The sequence below is a fragment of the Salmo trutta genome, chromosome 22 (assembly GCF_901001165.1).
Source record: "Salmo trutta chromosome 22, fSalTru1.1, whole genome shotgun sequence".
NCBI lineage: Eukaryota > Metazoa > Chordata > Actinopteri > Salmoniformes > Salmonidae > Salmo > Salmo trutta.
Genome location: NC_042978.1, coordinates 22,770,865 through 22,794,716, shown reverse-complemented (window position 1 = coordinate 22,794,716; position 23,852 = coordinate 22,770,865). Strand labels below are relative to the sequence as shown.

The window sequence follows — 23,852 nt, the reverse complement described above, 5'->3', positions numbered from 1 at the left end:
TCACATGGCTCTAGTCTACATTAGGAGAGGGACAGACGGAGTGACTGAGAAGTGAACACTGACAGGGTGCTGTGTGAAAATCACTACAGTCTGGCTCACAGAACAGATCGGTTTTCTCTAGTTTCTTTACTCTCTCCTCCCCTCTGTATGGTGAACAGGTGGGAGGATTCACACCAGAAAGAGGGCCTTTTGGGTCACTTTCTAGCCCAGGTTGAACCTAGTAATTTGGTTTTACAGTTGATTTGTCCCTGCTAAGGAAAGCATTACAAAAGGTGAAAGAAGATAGGGAACAGTTGGAGAAGAGAGGGAAAGACAGTTTAAGTGAGGGAGTTGGTGATTGGGTGTTATTATAGGAGAGGGGTTGTTCACTTTTTACAAGATGTATGTTTTTGAACCTACTGTTTGTGAAAATGTCCTTTTGGAGACTTAAAACAAGTAGCAGAGGAACGAATGTGTGTGCGTCTACGTGCATGTATGTATAAGATAATGAGTGCAAGGGTGTGTGCGTGTGTCTCATTTCATCTTTTTTGAGAAGGGGAAAAAAAACTCTCAATGCTGCATTTGCTTGTCTTCTCAGCATGAGTGTTTAATCTTTTCAGGGCGTTCAATTGGGCCACTGAATGAGCCCCAAGCTCCTTCCCGCTAGGAACCGGGGAGCTTATTCTAAACCTCTAATCGCTGAGCAAACACAGCAGTGCTCTCCCACTCCTTTTCTACACAGGCCACAATATAGCACAACTTTCTTTTAACTTTCCCTCACTTTTCTGCCTGTGCTTATTTTGCTTTTGGTATGGAGCTACAGCTCCTGAGAAATCACCCCCTTGAGTTTTGTAAGGAACGTAGGGGGTCAGAATTTATTTTGTGAGTTATTTAATTTCGAGAGCTTTATTTCCTACACCATCCAAGAGAACCTTTTTATGTTTGTGAGTGTTTGTTTTTTTAATTAGTTGTCAGTGAGTCCTGAGAATCTGTCGCTCATATGATGGTGTCAATATCCTTGTATTTTAGAGCTTCGTCAATATTTCCTACCCCTGCTGCTAACCTGAGCAGGCAGGAGAAGGCCAGTGGCATTTGGTGTAAAATAAATGAAGTGATTTGTCTTTTTGTTTTCTCATCGGCCCTCTCAAAGGAAGTTTTTATTTACTCCCTGTTCATTTGATTTTGTGTTTGCTTTTCATTGGTTTGGCCTTGCTGTCGGTGAAAGCAATTGCTTTACTCACGGTCTCCTGTTGAGCGACGCGTGAAAGCTGTATAAAACCTCTCCCTTCAATGATTAAATTCTGAGCAAGGACCAGACTCTGAGCAAGGACACTTTTCTCACCCTGTGTTTCAGGGTCTGGCTGGTCATTAGCTTCTCAATCCTCACACCTCTGCTAATGAAGACCTCTCTGCTGTCCATTTCCACAGAGAAAACTGCTGGCCATCTACCTCCACAATGATGAGAGTGTGCTCAGCAACGTCTTCTGCTCCCAGATGATGTGTGCAGACTCCATAGTGGCCTATCTGAGCCAAAACTTCATCACATGGGCATGGGATGTCACTAAAGAAGCTAACAAAGCCAGGTATGTATGAGTACTCTATGCCCTCATCACATCTCAGGAATCCACCGCTGTATCCCTGAAAACAAAATGAATATCAGAGATTGTCTGACAAGTGGATGCCATCTTAATAGCTGAGATTCATCCCCAGTCCCCTGCTCCGCACCACTGTTTCTCTTTAACTCAAGCCCCTCTTCATTGTGGAGGGGAGAGGGGTGTGTGCTAACAAAAGTAGTTGTGTTTGCAGTATGAGGCCCCAATTGGGCAATCTTCACTAATCTGCCTCAATGGAGGGTCAGTTAGAATGAAGGTCCCATGAAGGCTGCATTGCCTGGGAGAACATCTCTATTTCCCAAAGGCTGAGGGCACTCATGACATGGCAGCCTTATCAACCCAACTTCATATTTCCCCCATAACAATTCTCAACCCAATTCCATTATTTCCACCAATGTCCTGCCTGTCTCAGTATGTGACTCCCTGCGCTAGCAATACCCAACAACACTCTCAAGCCTTCAACTCCTGACCCCAAAGCCAGGCTTGACCCTCCCTGGCCATGCTCTCCTCCCCTAGCCAAGGGCAAGAATGGGGCAGCGTCCCAGGTGTGATGTCTCTACTGTGGGGAGGAGGAGAGAGGGCCGGTAACCAGATGGAGGTTTGATTGGGGCCCAGCAGCAGCCTCTTGCTCCGGGGCAGGCCCCAGCTTTTCCTTCCACTAGACTTCAGGGCTAAGCCCACCCCCTGGTTGGAGGCGTTTTAAGAAAGACGGGGGAAAGGCTCAGACACTGACCTTCCCTCATTCTGCACCCTTTCTCCCTTTTGGTTCTTGCTTTTTACCCCAGCTGAGCCTTTTTATTGCAGATTAAAGGCAGGCAACATCTGGAGCTTTTCATAATGTGCGCTGCTACTTGCTCTAACGTACGTACGTACACACACGTTTTTCCCACATTCTCACGCTCTTAGGTTGATCCTGAGTGACTGGTGATTTGCATGAGTCACAGTGGCTATTAAGAAGGTATTCTAACTCATAGGGCCTCATAGCGTATCCTTTAGTTAAGTGAAATATTATGCATAAAACCAGACCTGTTGAATACGTGCCAATGTAATTGTTGCCCATGGCAAAATGTCTCTGAAATACCACAGACACTGAGCCTCATGCACAGCTAGTATTGAACTTAATTATGAATAAATAAACTCAAAACACTACATCTTTCAGATAGTTGTTAGCTTTTGATCCCATGATTTTGCATTTGACTGCCTACTTTCATACCACATCTCATCTATTTTAATTTATCATACGGTTCTGTACCGCTCAATAATGGTATTGAACTCCTTGTAATTGAGCACATTACCAGTGAAAGTGTCATGCACTCATCTGACTTGTTCAGAAGCACTGTATTCAAAACGTGAGAATCGCCTGAGAAATGCTATTTTCCATTCAAAACATGTCTGCGCAGAGTATCTGTGTTTTCTGTGTAGCATCCGGTTCCTATTCCACGTGATTGACTAAAGCACACCTGAGAGTTTGTTGTATGCTCACTGGAGTGTATGTAAAGTTGCAGCAGTCGCTCAACATCTCATGCATGACTTTGATGTAAATAAGTGAACCTGACAGTCCAGGGAAACATTAACACTTTGCCATGTGGAGAGAAAGAGAGCGAGCTGAATTAGAAGCTGTCACTCTCTCATTACCAAACCAACCATGACCTGATATTCAAGGACCAGGTGTTTCCAGTAGTTAGGAAAAAATAACTCCCTTAAGGATTTTGTGAGAAGCAAAGCTATACATTCTTTAAGATATGTTATGGCTGAAAGAGACTGCAGTGAACCGCTCACCTTATTGACCTTATTCCTTGGTTTAATTTCTACATCCTGCGCTTCAGACATGATTTTCACCCTTCATTTGTGATGCTGTGTCAGTACTTGTTATTGTGCACCATATACAGTTTGATGTTTGTCATGAATCTTGCCCTGGAGGCAGAACTGAGTGATTTCCTGAAGATAGCCCAGATGCAAAGTCAAAATTGTCTATCGTAAAAATGTGTGCAAATTAATTTAAGGTTAGTGTTAGGCATTAGGGTTACTGTAGCAATGTGGTTAGGTTTAAAACCAGATTGACTGACTTTGTAGCTGTGCCAGCTAGTGACCACTATGCAGAGCAGCCTCCAGTATGAGTCATCCCAATAAATGCCGACCTGCGCGCCATATATAGAAACATTTCTGCTCTTTAGGGTTACTCCTGTGTTAGTGTACTTCTGCTTAATCTTTTTACTATGTATGGTAGTTGTAAGAGAAAGGTGTGTTGGGTTGACTCCTAAGGTGTTTGATTGGAACCAAAGGAGGTTGTGTTGTGTTTAATATGGGAATTAAGATAGGGTTTCTCTGAAGGCTGTGGTGATTGTTCCCAAGACCTTGGTGACAGGTTAGAATTACCTCTGTCCATTGTTTTGGCCTGGCTGTGTTAAGGCCTTTTCAGGGCCCCCTAGAGCAGGGACAAGGACAGTGCTTGGACATCCTCTTAACCTCATTGTGTCATGGGGAGAACCCCTCCTTAACCACAGCTGGATGGTCAAAAGACTGGTCAGCCACATTGTCAGAACCCATGATCAACCTCAGTTGAAGTCAGAAGTTTACATACACTTAGGTTGGAGTCATTAAAACTAGTTTTTCATCCACTCCTCAAATTTCTTATTAACAAACTATAGTTTAAGTCGGTTAGGACATCTACTATGTGCATGACAAGTAATTTTCCCAACAATTGTTTACAGACAGATTATTTGACTTACAATTCTAAGTTGACTGTGCCTTTTAAACAGCTTGTAAAATTCCAGAAAATGTCATGGCTTTAGAAGCTTCTGATAGGCTAATTGACATAATTTGAGTCAATTGGAGGTAAACCTGTGGATGTATTTCAAGGCCTACCTTCAAACTCAGGGCCTCTTTGCTTGACATCATGGGAAAATCACAAGAAATCAGCTAAGACCTCAGGAAAAAAATTGTAGACTTCCAAGTCTGGTTCATCCTTGGGAGCAATTTCCAAACGCATGAAGGTACAACGTTCATCTATACAAACAATAGTACGCAAGTATAAACACCATGGGACCACGCAGCCGTAATACCGCTCAGGAAGGAGACGCGTTCTGTCTCCTAGAGATGAACGTACTTTGGTGTGAGAAGTGCAAATCAATCCCAGAACAACAACAAAGGACCTTGTGAAGATGCTGGAGGAAACGGGTACAAAAGTATCTATATCCACAGTAAAACAAATCCTGTATTGACATAACCTGAAAGGTCACTCAGCAAGGAAGAAGCCACTGCTCCAAAACTGCCATAAAAAAAAGCCAGACTACTGCATATGGGGAAAAAGATCGTACTTTTTGGAGAAATGTCCTCTGGTCTGATGAAACAAAAATAGAACTGTTTGGCCATAATGGCCATCGTAATGTTTGGAGGAAAAAGGGGGAGGCTTGCAAGCCGAAGAACACCATCCCAACCGTGAAGCACAGGGGTGGCGGCATCATGTTGTGGGGGTGCTTTGCTGCAGGAGGGACTGGTGCACATCACAAAATAGATGGCATCATGAGGGAGACAAATTGTGGATATATTGAAGCAACATCTCAAGACATCAGTCAGGAAGTTAAAGCTTGGTCACAAATGGTCTTCCAAATGGACAATGACACCAAGCGTACTTCCAAAGTTGTGGCAAAATAGCTTAAGGACAACAAGTCAAGGTATTGGAGTGGCCATCACAAAGCCCTGACCTCAATCCCATAGAAAATTTGTGGGCAGAACTGAAAAAGTGTGTGCGAGCAAGGAGGCCTATAAACCTGACTCTCTTACACCAGCTCTGTCAGGAGGAATGGGCCAAAATTCACCCAACTTATTGTGGGAAGCTTGTGGAAGGCTACCCAAAACGTTTGACCCAAGTTAAACAATTTAAAGGTAATGCTACCAAATACTAATTGAGTATGTAAACTTCTGACCCACTGGGAATGTGATGAAAGAAATAAAAGCTGAAATTATTCTCTTTACTATTATTCTGACATTTCCCATTCTTATAATAAAGTGGTGATCCTCACTGACCTATGACAGGGAATTTTTACTAGGATCTCAAGACATTTATGTCAGGATTTGTGAAAAACTGAGTTTAAATGTATTTGGCTAAGGTGTATGTAAATTTCTGACTTCAACTGTACATGAGCTATTTGGTGTAGATTTAGGGTAAGAGCTGATTTAAGCATCGGCTGTCAGAGCAGCTTACCGATCACTGTACCTGTACATAGCCCATCTGTAAATAGCACACCCAACTACCTCTTCCCCATATTATATATTCTTTCTCTTTTGCACCCCCAGTATCTCTACTTGCACATCTGTCACTCCTTGTTAACCTGTTATGAATAGGGGGCAGTATTTTCACGGCCGGATAAAAAACGTACCCGATTTAATCTGTTTATTACTCCTGCCCAGAAACTAGAATATGCATATAATTGTTTGATTTGGATAGAAAACACCCTAACGTTTCTAAAACTGTTTGAATGGTGTCTGTGAGTATAACAGAACTCATATGGCAGGCCAAAACCTGAGAAGATTCCAAACAGGAAGTGCCCTCTCTGACCATTTCTTGGCCTTCTTTAGCCTCTTTATTGAAAACAGAGGATCTCTGCTGTAACGTGACACTTTCTAAGGCTCCCATAGGCTCTCAGAAGGCGCCAGAACGTTGAATGATGACTTTGCAGTCCATGGCTGAAAAACAGTAGCGCATTTGGATAGTGGTCGATCTGAGAACAATGAGACGGGTGTGCACGTGAAGAGTCCATTTTACATTTTCAGTCTTTGAACGAAAACAACGACTCCCGGTCGGAATATTATCGCTATTTTACGAGAAAGATTTTAAACAACGTTTGACATGCTTCGAAGTACGGTAATGGAATATTTACAATTTTTTTGTCACGATACGTGCGGGCGCGTCACCCTTCGGATAGTGTCTTGAACGCACAAACAAAACGCCGCTATTTGGATATATCTATGGATTATTTGGAACCAAACCAACATTTGTTGTTGAAGTAGAAGTCCTGGGAGTGCATTCTGACGAAGAACAGCAAAGGTAATAACATTTTTCTTATAGTAAATCTGAGTTTGGTGAGTACCAAACTTGGTGGGTGTCAAAATAGCCCGGCCATCACAGGCTAGCTATCTACTCAGAATATTGCAAAATGTGCTATTTTGTGCTATTTTAAAATCGGACACCGCGATTGCGTAAAGGAGTTCTGTATCTATAATTCTTAAAATAATTTGTTTTTTGTGAATGTTTATCGTGAGTAATTTAGTAAATTCAACGGAAGTGTTCAGTGGGAATGCTAGTTCTGAACGTCACATGCTAATGTAAAAAGCTGTTTTTTGATATAAATATGAACTTGATTGAACAAAACATGCATGTATTGTATAACATAATGTCCTAGGAGTGTCATCTGATGAAGATCATCAAAGGTTAGTGCTGCATTTAGCTGTGGTTTTGGTTTTTGTGACATTATATGCTAGCTTGAAAAATGGGTGTCTGATTATTTCTGGCTGGGTACTCTCCTGACATAATCTAATGTTTTGCTTTCGTTGTAAAGCCTTTTTGAAATCGGACAGTGTGGTTAGATAAAGGAGAGTCTTGTCTTTAAAGTGGTGTAAAATAGTCATATGTTTGAAAAACTGAAGTTTTCGGATTTTCGAGGAGTTTGTATTTTGCGCCACGCCCTATCATTGGATATTGGAGCGGTGTTCCGCTAGCGGAACGTCTAGATGTAAGAAGTTAATGCTAAATTGTAATTATTTCTTCTCTATGGCCTATTTATTGCCTTACCTCCCTAATCTTACTACATTTGCACACACTGTACATAGACTTTTTCTATTGTGTAATTGACTGTACGTATGTTTATCCCATGTGTAACTCTGTTTTCGTCGCACTGCTTTGTTGTGGCCAGGTTGCAGTTGTAAATGAGTACTTGTTCTCAACTGGCCTACCTGGTTAAATAAAGGTGAAATAAAAGAGTAATGTTGTGGTTGAAATTACCTTGTTTCTCCTGGAATCCTGATTGGAGATTGGGGCTAATGCTTCCCATGGTTAAGCGTTGAGTTGATGCTGTTCCATCTCAAGGTTTGAAAAGTAATGCAACTAGCACTCTCAACTTTGAATTCATTATTAATGAGTAGCACCCCTGCCCAGACCAATCACTCCATCCCTCTCCCCTCTGACCTCATCCTACATCCATTTCATTACTCCTATATTTTACCAGCCAGTTATTAAAGTGGATCTTATTAAAAGGCGAGCAAAAAATATAATCTGTATTTGCATTCACTCTATAGCAATTCATTAATATTATGACATTTACAGTGAGCTCCAAGGGCCTGCCTGCTACCCTTTTCCTTCTAGTGAAATGTTAATTTAAAGTTCTATCTTTGTAATGGAATAAGAAATCCTCTCTGCCCTATCAATTCATCACATGCGGTGGGGAATACTAATTTGTCTACTAGGCCTATTTAGACAGGGACGTCTCCTGGAAGAAAAGGCAGAATTGGTTTTAAAGTCCTTAATGGTATGAGCGGTGTACCTCTCAAGTGCTGTTCATGTGAAAAATGTCCGTCCTGTCTTTTCCTTTCCTAGACTACTCACCATTTGCACGAGGCATTTTGGCAGTGTGGTGGCACAGACGATTCGGACGTACAAGACCGATCAGTTCCCCCTGCTCCTTACTGTCATGGGAAAGAGGACATCAAATGAAGTTTTAAATGTTATTCAAGGTAATGAATGTCAACGATATTGATGGGTTGAATATTTGTAATGTTCTGGATAAAAGGAGGGGTTTATAATGCTATACTTAACTGTAGCTATAATTTAGCAATTTACTCTGACCCTTCTATAATGATAAAATAGTATTTGTGCGAATGGGGGGAGAAAAAAAACAACTTTTTTTTATGCCTTGTTTTTTATTATTCTTTGAAGGCAATACAACAGTGGATGAGTTGATGATGAGGCTAATGGGTGCGATGGAAATCTTCTCAGCTCAGCAGCAAGAGGACATCAAGGATGAGGTACAGATGAGAGGAACTCTGAAAGCACACAGAAGAACAGAGTCTTTAAGGGGGAGTAGATGTTTGAAATGTAAGCCATGATTAAGCCATGGCCACTGAAATATACCATGATTTGTTTAATCACAGGAGGCCAAGAGGGAGCCAATTATTGTGCCAATTGAGCCGTTCTCATAGAATTATGCCATAGTTTGTCTCGGAGCTAAGTGGGGACATGCGGAGACAAATCGGAAGGCATTGTGACTGCCACCAGCTCCACTTAGGGCCAAGGCTAGGAACACACATCTGAGAGGCCCATTGTCTGGGGCAGGGGGGGCGAAGCACAATCAATTTCCCTCCCATTTGGTTTTAGTTAACTGTGCCTATGGTCTTCACAATGGGAGCAGGATACAAACTGTTCTCTTTTTCACCATTCTCTGTCCATTGCCGCTTTAATCCAATAGAAACTCGACAAACAAATTCCAAGCTCCACTCTGAGAAGAAAGCAGCGAAACAGAAGCGGTATTCTTTCATGTGAGGACAGGAATCTTGGGACAGTATGACTGGGGTCCCTCTGTGTCAGACATTTACCTGACCTCATGAATGCTGTCTTTTATGTGTCGAAATGGATGGATTTAATCATTCTCCCGCTCTAGCAGATATTTACTCAACATCAAATAAACAAAGAACGGCATTCCAGTTTGGTCTGACCCTTTAAACAGGTAGTTCCCCTCAGCTGACTACACTAGACCATGTTGTCTTTGGCATACAGTTCTTGTTGTTAGTGAATACCCGTGACTCAATGCCCTGTTTCTTTGTACTGTTTAAACCTCTCATTAATCAGCAGTCTGGAAGAGATGAAGTGGGAAGACGTGCCATCAGGCTCAGACCAATGTGCTCAATACTTAGCGTCAACTTGTCAGTGGGCGATGACTGACTACCAGTACACATTCTCTCTCACCGACTTATCTTTAGACCTTTCACTCTTGTTGATGGGATAGAGATTTAAAGAAAGATATGGTCACAAAGTGGTTACTGTCTCTGAGATGAAAGGCATCTGCAGCAGCGTGTTATAGTAGATTAAAACCTGAGATTGTCTCATGTTCCTCAGCACTAGGCCTGGCTGGTTGCCTGTCTTTCTCAGTCACATCATATGAGGAATGTGTTAGACTCACACTGTGTTTACGTAACAATACTAGTTTAGTGACCTTTCAGTGTTTGATTAGTTTAGTTACAGCATGTCGTCATGGGAATTGTGAGACAGTGTTGTTTTGCGCATAGCCGGAGGGTTAACTGTAGGTGAGCCAATGAGTGTCTGCAACTGGGGTTCCCATTAGGTTCTTATTGGATGCCTACCCTTTCAGAAAAAATCATTAAGACCAATAAGCAACAAGAAGTGTGTACACTGTGCACTTGTCACTAAGCTGTATGTCCTGTGTGACCAGGCTGGATGATACAGCACCAAGCTGTATGTCCTGTGTGACCAGGCTGGATGATACAGCACCAAGCTGTATGTCCTGTGTGAGCAGGCTGGATGATACAGCACCAAGCTGTATGTCCTGTGTGAGCAGGCTGGATGATACAGCACCAAGCTGTATGTCCTGTGTGAGCAGGCTGGATGATACAGCACCGTTTAGAGAAGTTGAGGGACAGGTTTTCATGGGTAGAAGCTTGGGTGGTTGCGTTGCTATTGTCTTCATAGATGCAAAGCGAATATGACAGCTTTTGATATCAACATAAATACTGTAATTCACTTAACATACCATGCAATTTGGTTGTTAATGACTTTTCAATTTGACACATTTAGAATGTTTCTGTTCATGACAAGTAGTATATTATTTTCTGGCACCTTGACAAGCAATCTGGCTCCATAAAGGTCACTGGTTGTGTTAATTACACAGGCCTTTCAGTATTGATGGAAATGTGAAGTGATAATGTCACAAGTCAGGAGAACAAATGATCATGAGTGGGTAATGTACCAGAGTGATTAATAACCACAGGAATCTGCAACCACATCCTGTAAATGCCAGACCATATACATCTTCGCTGTGAAGTGAACTTGTCACTCCTTGAGCTCACCGACCGCCTTTCAATCATTGGAAAGAGTTATTATATTAGCTAAATCTCCTCACTACGTGTACAGTCATAGATATTTAAATACAATTGTTTGGCCCCTTAGCCCCCTTATCAGTCGAATGCCTTGGGTCAGATTTATGTACAGCATGTCAGTAATCAGTCATAATTTGGACTTGAGAGTTCAAGCAGGGGACTCCTAAGGCTAGGGGTGTTGGTGTACTCTGAGTCACCCTTCAGTACAGGTCACTCAGAAGAATTCAGGTTCACCCCAGGAAGACTAGCTGCCGCCATTGGCGTCGGCTAATGGGGATCCCAAAAAAAATTGAAACCTCAGTCCCTATATTCCGACCTGATGTTCTCCCATTGCCACAGCCCCCGCTATCCCAGACTGCTCTGAGCTCACACCTACTCACTGTCTGAGGCTGTCGTGCTCTGCTGGCCCATTCTTCTGAGGACAGACCCAGACATCTGCCAACATCACACTCGCATTCCTTACTAACTGACTGACATGCCTGGGAGGTGGACAGACTGCAGCAGAGCCAAAAAGTTACTTTCACATAGATTTGAACGAACTTGACTTCACCAAACACACCTGGATTGTCTGTTTAGTTAGTTATGGACTGTGCATCAACAGCAGGAAATACCTGGCTGTTAGAATCTGTTCCATACTTTTTTGTTTATTCCTTTGATCTATTTTAATACCAGATAAAGGCTACATAAGTAGTTGGAAACTGTATTGTATGGTATCACCTCAATACCCAGTAAATGAAGAAAGGTACCTGTCCATAATGTGTGTTATGGGTAGTAAAAGCAACGTTTGTTTGTTTCATGATATTTTATCAAAGGGAATGAACACAATACAGAACATTATACTTTACACTAACTGTTATTGCGTGACTGCTGGACAAATGCACTTACGATAAGTGACCCTTTATTCTTTTGTCCTCAACCATGCTACTAACTACAGTGTCTGTTCAGCGACCAATATGATTTGGGACAACAGAAAAATGTATCCTTTTGATTCTCAGGCTTGCAAGAATTGACCACTCCCCCTGCCTGCCCTGTGCACAAACCCCACAAATCACAATAGCTCAACTTTTTCACTTCATTGGCACAAAGTCCAGGGTTCAGAAAAGAAAAGGTAGTCTCCCAGGCTCCAAAACAAATGCCATTGCTGACACAATGGAAACATTTCTTTCTCCCTGCTTTAGAAAGCCTCTTACACACAGCCCGTAGAAAGGCAGTCGTCTGCCTCTGTACAAACAGGAACTCTGAGGGAAAAGAAAAGAGCCCTCAGGTCTGTTAAGGAAGTCGAGGCCCGGATGGATTCCCTTCTCCCACATGATACTCTTTCAAGCCTTGTCTGGCTAAACCACACAAAGCATTCAGTTCTCTCATTCTACTTCCTGCTGCTCAGCTGCCAGGTATCACAGCTATTCAACACAGAACAATATAACATGTGGCAGTGGAAGAAAGCAACTTTGTTTTAACTACTTCTTTTGTTATTGGTTGCCTCATAACTTGAGGGTATTTGTCTTCTCTTCTAACGTGGTCTCGATCTCTATCCAGGATGAACGTGAAGCCAGGGAAATGGTGAAGAGGGAGCAGGATGAGGCATACCAACTGTCATTAGAGGCTGACCGTAAAAAGGTTTGGCATCAACTACAAAACAATGGCATGGATCCATTCTCATCAGATAAATGTTAGAGGGTTTTTAGCATGCATTTGAGCATTCAACTCAAGTGAAACATTATACAGAGCACAACTTTAAAGTGGATACCCTTCTATAATCATGTTATGATTGTGGCCATTACTATGTGTCGTTAATGGTTATTGTGAAACCACCCAGTAAACCTGTTAACAGTCGCATGGTTGATTGTTTGATCACTATTCGTAATGGTTTGATGTCGGATGGATGGATGAATAAAAATATATCTGTTTCAGAGAGAAGCACAGGAGAGAGAGCAGGCAGAACAGCTTCGCCTGCAACAGATCCAGAAAGAAGCAGATGATGAGAAAGAGGTGAAAACATTATGGTTAATGTTTAGAGTTAAACAATCATTTCCTACTTAGATAACTGAAAACACATGGTCACTTTGTTAGATTTAAAAAATATACATCATTTATACAGTACATGACCAAAAGTATGTGGACACATACCCGTTAAACATCTCATTCCAAAATCATGGGCATTAATATGGAGTTGGTTCCATCTTTGTTGCTATAACAGCCTCCACTTGACTGAGAAGGCTTTCCACGAGTTGTTGGAACATTGCTGCGGGTACTTGCTTCCATTCAGCCACGAGCATTAGTGAGGTCGGCGCTGATGTTGGGCGATTAGGCCTGGCTCATAGTTGGTGTTCCAATTAATTCCGAAGGTATTCGATGGGGTGGAGGTCAGGGCTCTGAGCTGGCCAGTCAAGTTCTTCCACACCGATCTCATCAAACCATTTCTGTATGGACCTTGCTTTATGTACGGGGCATTGTCATGCTGAAACAGGAAAGGGCCTTCCCCAAATTTTTGCCACGAAGTTGGAAGCACAGAATCGTCTAGAATGTTGTTGTAGGCTGTAGCGTTAAGATTTCCCTTCACTGGAACTAAGGGGCCTAGCCCGAACCATGAAAAACAGCCCCAGACCATTATTCCTCCACCAAACTTTACTGTTGGCTCTATGCATTGGGGCAGGTAGCGTTCTCCTGGCATCCGCCAAACCCAAATTCATCCGTCAGACTGCCAGATGGTGAAGCGTGATCCATCACTCCAGAGAATGCATTTCCACTGCTCCAGAGTCCAATGGCGGCGAGCTTTACACCACTCCAGCCGACGCATGGCATTGCGCATGGTGATCTTAGGCTTGTGTGCGGCTGCTCGGCCATGGAAACCCATTTCATGAAGCTCCCAACAAACAGTTCTTGTGCTGACGTTGCTTCCAGAGGCAGTTTGGAACTTGGTAGTGAGTGTTGCAACCGAGGACAGGGTTGTTTTACACGCTAAAGCACTTGGCAGTCCCGTTCTGTGAGTTTGTGTGGCTACCACTTCGCGGCTGAGCCGTTGTTGCTCCTAGACGTTTCCACTTCACAAAAACAACACTTACAGTGGACCGGGGCAGCTCTAGCAGGGCAGACGTTTGACAATCCGTCCTATGGCAGTGCCACGTTGAAAGTCACTAAGCTCTTTAGTAAGGCCATTCTACTGCCAATGTTTGTCTGTGGAGATTGCAAGGCTGTGTGCTCAATTTTATACATCTGACAGCAACGGGTGTGGCTGAAATAGCCGAATCCACTAATTTGAAGGGGTATCCACATACTTTTGTATAGTATTTGAGTCTGTTTCGTGCTGCATGTCCATATATGTTGTTTGTGGAGTGTATGCTAACATGTGATCCCCATGGTGGAGACAGAGAGACAGAGGGACATGTACTAATCTCTTGTGTGTACAGTAAGCCCTATCCCTGTTAAGCTTGTCATACAGAGATGTTATTGTCCTGTTTGAATTCCCTACAACACACAAGCTCATATTGAAACCAAGTGAACAAAAGGTGCAGCACAAAGCACGGTGGGACAAAGAAAAACAATTATGGCAGTGGTGGATGCTGTACATATAGCTCCTTTTAGCCAGCTGATTGGCTATTTACTCAGCAGCAAACTCCACAGACGGCAGGGATCAGGTGAACCAGCTAGCTGAGATGATTTGTCACATTAGTTAAACAGCCCCAAACAAAAGCCCTTTCTGTCCAGTCTTAATTATATCACTGTAGTCCTCTAGCCTGTTGCCATGGTTTCCTCTCCACCAACCGACCCTGCTTGTATGCAACAGTGTAGATATTCAGAAACATGATACCCAACAATGGCCCCTCTGTTGTTTACATGCAGTCTATACCACATCCTTTACCTCAGACAGGCTTACCTTATTGTGGCCCTAAAGTCTAAAGCAGGGGAAAACACAATCTAGTCATTGACCTGACCTGTGTGTGACTGTATCAGGTGTATTTTCACCTGGTCAACTGTGTTTCACCTGTCTGGTTGTGTGTCTGCCTAGTCAAGTGTGAGGCAGGCAGGAGGGCATGTGGTGTGTTTAATAGGGTTTCACATTTTGGGGAATATTCAGAGGTGGAAACTCTCCATGGGAATTAACAGGGAATATATGGGAAATACTTTCAATTTAATATTAATACCATTTAAATGTAGATGTTTTTTGCATTGGATATATTTACCTTATATGGAGAAAAACATAAACCTTTTACCTTATCATAAGTAGACGTAATTGCAAATGATTAAATCCTTGCAATACAAATAAAAAAACAATTTAGTTACAAATTGAACTTTAATTGAGTTGACTCTTCACATGGGATGATTTCACTGAACAACAAAATGGAATATTGAATGGTCCCCAATTATCCATCGCATCTCAAACTTTTCTCAATGTTACATCTGTAAAATGATAGTCTAGAAACTAAAGCTTTGGTTGTCTTCCTCTCATGCTTCTATGTCATCTCCCTGGACCTCAAAGTCCACCTCTTGAACATCAGACTCTGAGGCCTCATCTTCACTGTCACTTTCCAGCCTTGAGGATGACTCGTTGTCAGGCTCAAAAACCCTATAATTTGCCCGGATGGCCACCAATTTTTCAACCCTTGTATTGTCAGTCTGTTGCGTGTTTGTGTTCCCAAACAATGACCAGTTGCGCTCTGAGGCAGCTGATGTTGGTGGAATTTGGAGAATGAGGGGAAAGAGCCTCAGATCCACAAAGTCCCTTCCACCAGGTGACTGATGAGATATGCTGGCACGACTGCCATATTGCATCTCCATCCCAAAGCCCTTGCTTGGAAGTGTACTTCGCCAGACTGCCAAGAACCTTGCCCTCATCCAGGCCAAGGTGGCGAGACACGGTAGTGATGACACCATAGGTCTTGTTGATCTCTGCACCAGACAGGATGGTCTTGCTAGCATACTTGGGGTCCAACATGTACGCTGCGGCGTGTATGGGCTGCAGGCAGAAGCCCATACTTTTTGATCTATTTCAGATCTGCAGTTTCCTCTGCTTGGAGCAACAGAGAAGTGGGCAGGGCAGTACGGATTTCTTCTTACATCTGCAAGCAGTCTGAACATCAGACAGGATGGAGTTGTCTCCCTCAATCTGTTGAATGGCTACTGCTATAGGTTTCAGGCTGCTTACCACTCTCTCCCAAAATACATCATCCAGGAGGATCCTCTTGATGGGGCTGTCCATATCGGCAGAATGTGATATGGCAATTTATTGGAGAGACTCCTTCCCCTCCAGGAGACTGTCAAACATGATGACAACACCACCCCCAACGGGTGTTGCTGGGCAGCTTCAATGTGGTGCTCTTCTTCTTCTCACTTTGCTTGGTGAGGTAGATTGCTGCTATAACTTGATGACCCTTCACATACCTAACCGTTTCCTTGGCTCTCTTGTAGAGTGTATCCATTGTTTTCAGTGCCATGATGTCCTTGAGGAGCAGACTCAATGCATGAGCAGCACAGCCAATGGGTGTGATGTGAGGGTAGGACTCCTCCACTTTAGACCAAGTAGCCTTCATGTTTGCAGCATTGTCTGTCACCAATGTAAACACTTTCTATGGTCTAAGGTCATTGATGACTTCCTTCAGCTCATCTGCAATGTAGAGAACAGTGTGTTTGTTGTCCCTTGCGTCTGTCCTCTTGTAGAATACTGGTTAACCTCTCTGGGACATGTGGGACGCTAGCAAATTCAAACAACAAAAATCTCATAATTCAAATTTCTCAAACACACAAGTATTCTACACCATTTTAAAGATAAGATGCTCCTTAATCCAACCACAGTGTCCGATTTCAAAAAGGCTTTACGGCGAAAGCATAATATTAGATTATGTTAGGACAGCGCCTAAACATGAAAAACCACACAGCCATTTTCCAAGCAAGGAGAGGCGTCACAAAAACCAGAAATACAGCTAAAATTAATCACTAACCTTTGATCTTCATCAGATGACACTCCCAGGACTCAATGTTACAAAATACATGTATGTTTTGTTCGATAAAGTTCATATTTATATCCATAAACCCCATTTTACATTGGCGCGTGATGTTCAGAAAATGTATTCCCACCAAAACTCCCGGTAAATGAGCACATCAATTTACAAAAATACTCATCATAAACGTTGATAAAATTTACAACAGTTATTGAAAGAATTATAGATACACTTCTCCTTAATGCAACCGCTGTGTCCGATTTTAAAATGGCTTTACGGCGAAAGCACATTTTTCAATATTCTGAGTACAGAGCTCAGCCATCAAAGCAAGCTATACAGTTACCCGCCAAGTTCTGGAGTCAACTAAACTCAGAATTAGTATTATAAATCTTCCCTTACCTTTGCTGATCTTCGTCGGAATGCACTCCCAGGAAACCCACTTCCACAATAAATTTTATTTTTTGGTTGAAAAACTCCATATTTATGTCCAAATACCTCCGTTTTGTTCGCACGTTCAGATCACTTATCCAAAGGCATAACGCGCGAGCGCAAAACCAGAGACGAAAAGTCAAATAGTTCCATTACCGTTCGTAGAAACATGTCAAACGACGTTTACAATCAATCCTTAGGGTCTTTTTAACATAAAACTTCGATAATATTCCAACCGGACAATAGCATATTCATTACAGAGGAAAAAGGAGCGGCGCGCCAGCGTGCCCGCGCAGTAAACATCTCACTGGTCCCAGGCAGTCCACTGATTGACTGAGCTCCTATTCTCTGCCCAGGAACAGTAGAAGGATGAAACAAGTTTCTAAAGACTGTTGACAGCCAATGGAAGCCTTAGGAAGTGCAAAATGACCCCACAGACACTGTAGTTTGAATAGGGATTAGATAGAAAAACTACAAGTCACTTCCTGGTTGGATTTTTTCTCAGGTTTTTGCCTGCCATATGAGTTCTGTTATACTCACAGACATCATTCAAACAGTTTTAGAAACTTTTCAAACAGTTTTAGAAACTTTACTAATAATATGCATCTCCTACCTTCTGGGCCCGAGAAGCAGGCAGTTTAATTTGGGCACGTATTCATCTGAATTTCTGAATACTGCCCCCTGTCACCAAGAAGTTACGGGTTGGAGATATAGTCAATTATTCCTTGCTCACGAACATTCGACCACCCATCAGAGATGATTGCAATACAGTCTGCTTTCTGTATTATTTGCTTGACCTTCACTTGAACTGAACTCTGCATCCAGCAAATTAGTAGATAAAGCATGTCTGGTTGGATGGGTGTATGCTGGGCGAAGAACATTCAGAAATCTCTTCCAATACACATTGCCTGTGAGCATCAGTTGCATACACGGCTCAAGCAAGACATTCATCAGCATTTCTCTCACTACGTTCCTCCATTGAGTCTAAAACTTCTGATTCCAGGAGGACCATGAGCTGTTGCTATCGATAAGGTGTCTGGTTCATTATTTTCACCTTGAATAGAAGTAGAGGGATTTTTGTCAGGGTTGCTTGTTGTGAGTTCGCCAGATGATTCTGCATCTTTGTTGCATTCTTCACATATGATTTGGCACAGTATTTTCAAATGTACACAGATTTTCCTTCTACATTAGCTGCAGTGAAATGTCTCCACACATCAGATGGTGCCCGTGGCATTTTCCTGTAGAGTAGGGAAAAAATGAGTAAAAGCAAATACAATTCCATGTACAGATAAATAGTTAAGCAGTTCGATTAAACAACTCCTTTGTAAGATAAATGTTTTAAAATGAAACATGTATGGGAACAGGTGAATTAACACTCCTCAGTTAGCAGGCTTAAGCAAGCTAAACCCCAAACGGTAGCAAAAACTAACTAGCAGAAATTGTTAACAAGTTAGAAATGATTTAAACACACTTTGCTGTAGGCTACTATTTACTAGTTAACCTCTCTGGGCTAGGTGGGACGCTTACAACGAAAGCAAAACATTAGATTATGTCAGCAGAGTACCCAGCCAGAAATAATCAGACACCCATTTTTCAAGCTAGCATATAATGTCACATAAACCCAAACCACAGCTAAATGCAGCACTAACCTTTGATGATCTTCATCAGATGACAATCTTAGGACATTATGTTATACAATACATGCATGTCTGTTCAATCAAGTTCATATTTATATCAAAAACCAGCTTTTTACATTAGCAGGTGACTACCAGGTGACCAGCTTTTTACATTAGCAGGTGACTAGCATACTCACGATAAACGTTCACAAAAAACATAACAATTATTTTAAGAATTATAGATACAGAACTCCTCTATGCACTCGATATGTCCGAATTTAAAATAGCTCTTCGGTGAAAGCACATTTTGCAATATTCTAAGTAGATAGCCCGGCATCACAGGGCTAGCTATTTAGACACCCAGCAAGTTTAGCATTCACCAAAGTCAGATTTACTATAAGAAAAATGTTATTACCTTTGCTGTCTTCGTCAGAATGCACTCCCAGGGCTTCTACTTCAATAACAAATGTTGGTTTGGTCCCAAATAATCCATAGTTATGTTCAAACAGCGGCGTTTTGTTCGTGCGTTCAAGACACTGTCGTGTCTTTGGCTATGCCGGATTAAGTGATACGACATGCTAACTTATAAAATTATTTCTCTGTAATTAATATTACCTGATTAAGCTAATCATGTAAATGTAATTAACTAGAAAGTCGGGGCACCACAGAAGAACGTTTATAGAGCTGTTATCTTCTGAATAAACTCTTAAAATACTTAGTAATATTTTACATCGATAGCAGTCAATCTTATCTTATTTTCAGTCTCATCATGAAAGTTATAAATTCTTGGTTATCTTCACGAACCCTGGCTAACAAGTTGAATCAGCAATACAAAATTGGGTTTAATTATTTATTTACTAAATACCTAACTAATCACACAGAATTACAAATACACAGAATATATATGATGTCATACAGAAAACGTCCTGGTGGACGGAGCCTGTATCATGGCTGGTTACACAAAGGAAAAGGGGGTTGGGCTTGAATGAAAGAGCGGGAAGATTTAGGAACAAAGCAACAGCAGCTATGCTATCGTAAATACATTATCTTATGCATTCTAAATTACCGCCCATTTGGAAAAGGAAAATGCAATAAATATTTACTCTGAGCTGCGCTTCGGTAGATTGGTCGTAGATGCTGGCCGGGTTGGCCAACAGATCTTCCTGTAGTGGAAGAATGTCTCTAGTGGTAATGGATACGTGGTGGTATCTTCGTCTGGTTGTTAGACTGGATCCGTCGTCCGTCCTTTCCTAGCCCACGTTAGCAGCGGCTAACTCAACGGCTAGGAAGTATCACTTCTGTAGTGAATAAACTCAAAGTTCATACCAATCGCCATCAAAGCTCACGCCGAGGTTGGCTTAGTTCTGTCCTTGATATGGTTTAGTTAACATGTGTGTCCTTCTGACGCAGGCTGCAGACCTCCCGTACTGGAACACGTGATTGTCTTTTCGTCAAAGACTTATATAGTGGAGAGGGGGGAAGGAGGCGCCCCATCGTTTATAACCCCATGTCTCTACAAAGGGTTGGGCCACTGATCGGCAGGGCACTTTCCTTATGAAAACCCAATTCTCTCATTTGGAAGCTAAAATTACATTTAATCTCCTAACAAACAATTTCAATATCAAACATTTCAATTGCATAACAATTCCATGTGACTCTGATAACTAGAGGGTGTATACTTTCTCAGGTAAAGTTTATGTCGTCCTGTCATCAATCATAATGTCTCAGATAACAATGAACTGACATACATACTCATTACGTTATCAAGCATATTTCCAACTGGTTTTATTATCAAAAGATGGTTCCTTTCCCCATGTTTGATGTTCCCAGACTCTCTATATTTAACACAGGCTATTCAAGTCCTTCAGTAGGGTCAGAGAGAGAGGGGAAGGGAGAAGGTATTTATGGGGGGGTCATAAACCTTACCCACAGGCCAACGTCATGACAGTCCCCCCATGTTGGGTTCAATCTTGCGATTAACCTGCATGTTGTAAACCAACATAAAAATGAACGTGGGTTGTCCTGGTTGTGGATCATCGTTGTGGTCCCCATCTGGCGGTCGACCCGGGTAGGGTGTCTGCAAATGAAGAAGTCCGCTCCAAGGCTGGGCAGCAGATGTCCAGTTGGTGGTTGCTATTGCAGTCCCCCCTCTGGTGGTCGACCCGGGTAGGGTCTCTGCAAATGAAGATGTCCGTTCCATGACTCGGCAGCGGATGTCCAGATTGGGATCGCCGTTCCGGACCCGTCGTCTGGTCGTCCAGACTGGAATATCTGGGCAGTAACTTAGGCAGAGGTTAACAACGCACACACACTCATGAAATATATCATTACATTTCCTCCCAAATGAGCGGCGTTGTGGCACTAACTGATGGTTGTATGGGGGAGTTGTTTATGGCTCTATCACTTTCTATGTGCCAAAGAAAATGAAACAAAATTAATGAAAGCATAAACAAAACAAAATAGTTATGCCACCTTAATCATCTAATTGGACTGTATTCTATCTACGTCCATGGTCTTGGCAAAATGACCCTATCATGGCATTGTCTAATGTCATATCTAGGGCTTTCCTAATTTGCGGGGTGGCGCTTAGGGTACTATCCTAAGTTGACAACTATATGATAAGTCTACAGCTGTAAGGCACTAGTTTTGGGCAGTCTACAGGATGACCTATGGACTTCTGGTTAGAAAACTGGTGAGTGCTGTAGAGTCAAAGGCCTAGAAGTAAATGTTCAACTTTACTAAGGCTGATATTTTGCTTGGACCCTTAAGTGATCCTAGCATAAATCCTAATTGGATGTTCCGTTGTGCATGTGCGTTTATGCTTACACAATCGCGCATGTCAAGGGAAGAAAACCAAGTATCCTGGCAGATTACAACTTGTTCAGAATGAGTCTGACGTAGTCAGTTAATTTTCAGGTCAATGCCTGGAGGTCAGTCAGAATTGGTGTCAAGGGAGTCTGTAGTAGTTTTCTACAAGTCACGGTGTCTTCCACTATTGTAGTGGCGGTAGGTATGAAGTCTATTTCATAGCTATGTTATCCACGGAGGAGCTAACCTCACGACGGAAGTACTCTAAGTATTAGACCAGTCGTACGTGGTGTGATCATGGTTCATGACTTCTAATAACTTTTCTCCTGAACGGAGGGTTCTATTTATTAGTGGCACGTGTTAACCATTGGAAGAGTGCACTGGAGATTCCCTTCCCTGTGTTGCACTCTGAGTGACTCCTATGTCGCTATTATCAATAGCAATTTAACTTGTGAGGTTACTAATCCTCTTACTGAGTGTTGCTGGACTGACTGTGGTATTGGTACTGGTATTCAAGGGGTCCAGTTGTCCTACCGATTTATTCTGAAATATTATCTACCGGAACACATGATTGGAGCATATTACTAGTTGTATTGTAGTTGAACCTACACATGGCAAGGAATGATTATTGTTGCCATTTGTTTTGGAGGTGGACAAGTCCACTGGACTTCCTTTACGACCAGTGTGGTACACCTCAGTACTATCTTAGATGTGTTCTAAGATAATCCCCGTCTAGGGGCCTGTCTGCTCCTCACTGTTCTCATAGGGGAGTTTACAACTAGATTTGATTTATGCTCTGGGGGCCTCGTACGGTGTTGTCCGTAGTCTCGACCCCCCCACCGGCCTCGATGAGGCTCATCATGGGTCTGGGCTACTATTCCCCCCCTTTGTGTCTCGGGACCCCCCCACCAGCGGGTGGTGTTGGTGTCCGAGGCGCAAACGAGAAGGTCGGACCCTATGTACGTGTTGTCAGTGGCCGCGTTATTATGAGAATGGCTGTAACCTTTCAACCAAATCTCCTGGTGTTTGTGCTTCAACACCCTCAGTGGCTGTCGAGGTCTGTCAGTCACCACCGCTTCCGCGTGTGGCAACCTCTTCAGTACCTGCAAACTGAGACGAGGATATCGGTCTGTGATATCGCAAAGTGTTTCACCAGTGGGAGTCATCGGGTCAGTTGCTGGACTGACGCCATTAGTGTCATTGTAAGGGGTGACAGTCCCCAACAAAGCAGAAGGTGTATCATCGTAAGCAGAGTGTACTCTGCACATCAATGTTTTTCTTGCTGAGACGGCCGCAGTGCTTGCGGAAGTGTCCGAAGGGCCAGAGAAGTTCATCTCAACTACCGTATTGCACGACTGCAAGAAGGAGGGAAGTTGCTCATTCACAGAGACAGCTGGCTCGAAATCATGAAAAGAATGGTCAATCAGATTGGCTGATGGAATGTGTCGAGATATCGTAATATCTCCTTGGATCGGATTCTGCACCAAGAGGTTTCTACACGTCTTTTTCCCAAGGGGTGCTTTTGACAGATACCCCTCGTGAAGGACTGCGTTGCAGCTAGCGTTAGGGGAAGACAGTGTGGTCAGTGGAGAAGGCACTGTGGCCTGTGACCATACCTGGTTGGTTTTCCAATACATCAATGGGAGTAACCGATCCATCAAGTCTGCTCCAAGTAGCAGGGTTACAGTTTCGAGGCTGGTAACATACACAGGATGAACGAGCGATACGTCCTGGAAGTGTAGTTTCAGCATGACTCTCAATGTGAGAGGCGAGGTAGTCTGAGTGACCCCTCGAAGTGTAGTGTCGCATCGTTCCACTTTTAACCAACGTTTAGTTGGCTTCAAAGCCCTTTTGAGATCATCAAACAATGTTTGAGAGATGAGTGATATTGTCGCACCCGAATCAATTAGCGCATGACAAGCTAAGCAGTCCTCCAGGACTGTTTCCAGGTATGGCCGTTTAGATTCGTGGTTAGTGGACATATTCCCCACAAAGTGAAGTGGTCGTTCGCAACGACGTGATGTGCCATGTCTGTTCAAGATGGAAGCAGATTGACTTTTCCGATTTTGAGTGGGCTTGGCTTTAACTAAGCGTTTGACCTTTACCTTCGCAACTTTTGTATCGGAGTCTATAGACCGAGCCCGGGGGCTTGTTTCTTGATCAAGCGGGCCCTGGATAGGGTCTTGAATGAGAGCGGGAGATATTTGAACTTTAACGTCCTTGCTATGGGTGTTAATTCCTGCGGACCTGGTGTCCGGTAATTCCCCGTCTAGTCCTTGTGACTTACCTTTTACCCTTTTCTCAAATTGTTCTCGCTTAAGTTCTTCCCATAGTGGGACTTCTGGAGAACATTGGTCTACGTTTTG

The 23,852-nt window shown here is 42.8% G+C and overlaps 1 protein-coding gene across 1 annotated transcript in view; it reads left to right on the top strand.

Moving 5' to 3' along the window:
• faf1 (Fas (TNFRSF6) associated factor 1) overlaps positions 1-23,852 on the top strand; it is a 100,373-nt gene that overhangs the window by 55,496 nt on the left and 21,025 nt on the right. The window contains exons 13-17 of the mRNA XM_029707252.1: positions 1,408-1,562; positions 8,185-8,321; positions 8,524-8,612; positions 12,234-12,314; positions 12,609-12,686. Of these exons, the coding sequence (XP_029563112.1) occupies positions 1,408-1,562; positions 8,185-8,321; positions 8,524-8,612; positions 12,234-12,314; positions 12,609-12,686 (540 nt within the window). The remainder of the gene's footprint in view (positions 1-1,407; positions 1,563-8,184; positions 8,322-8,523; positions 8,613-12,233; positions 12,315-12,608; positions 12,687-23,852) is intronic.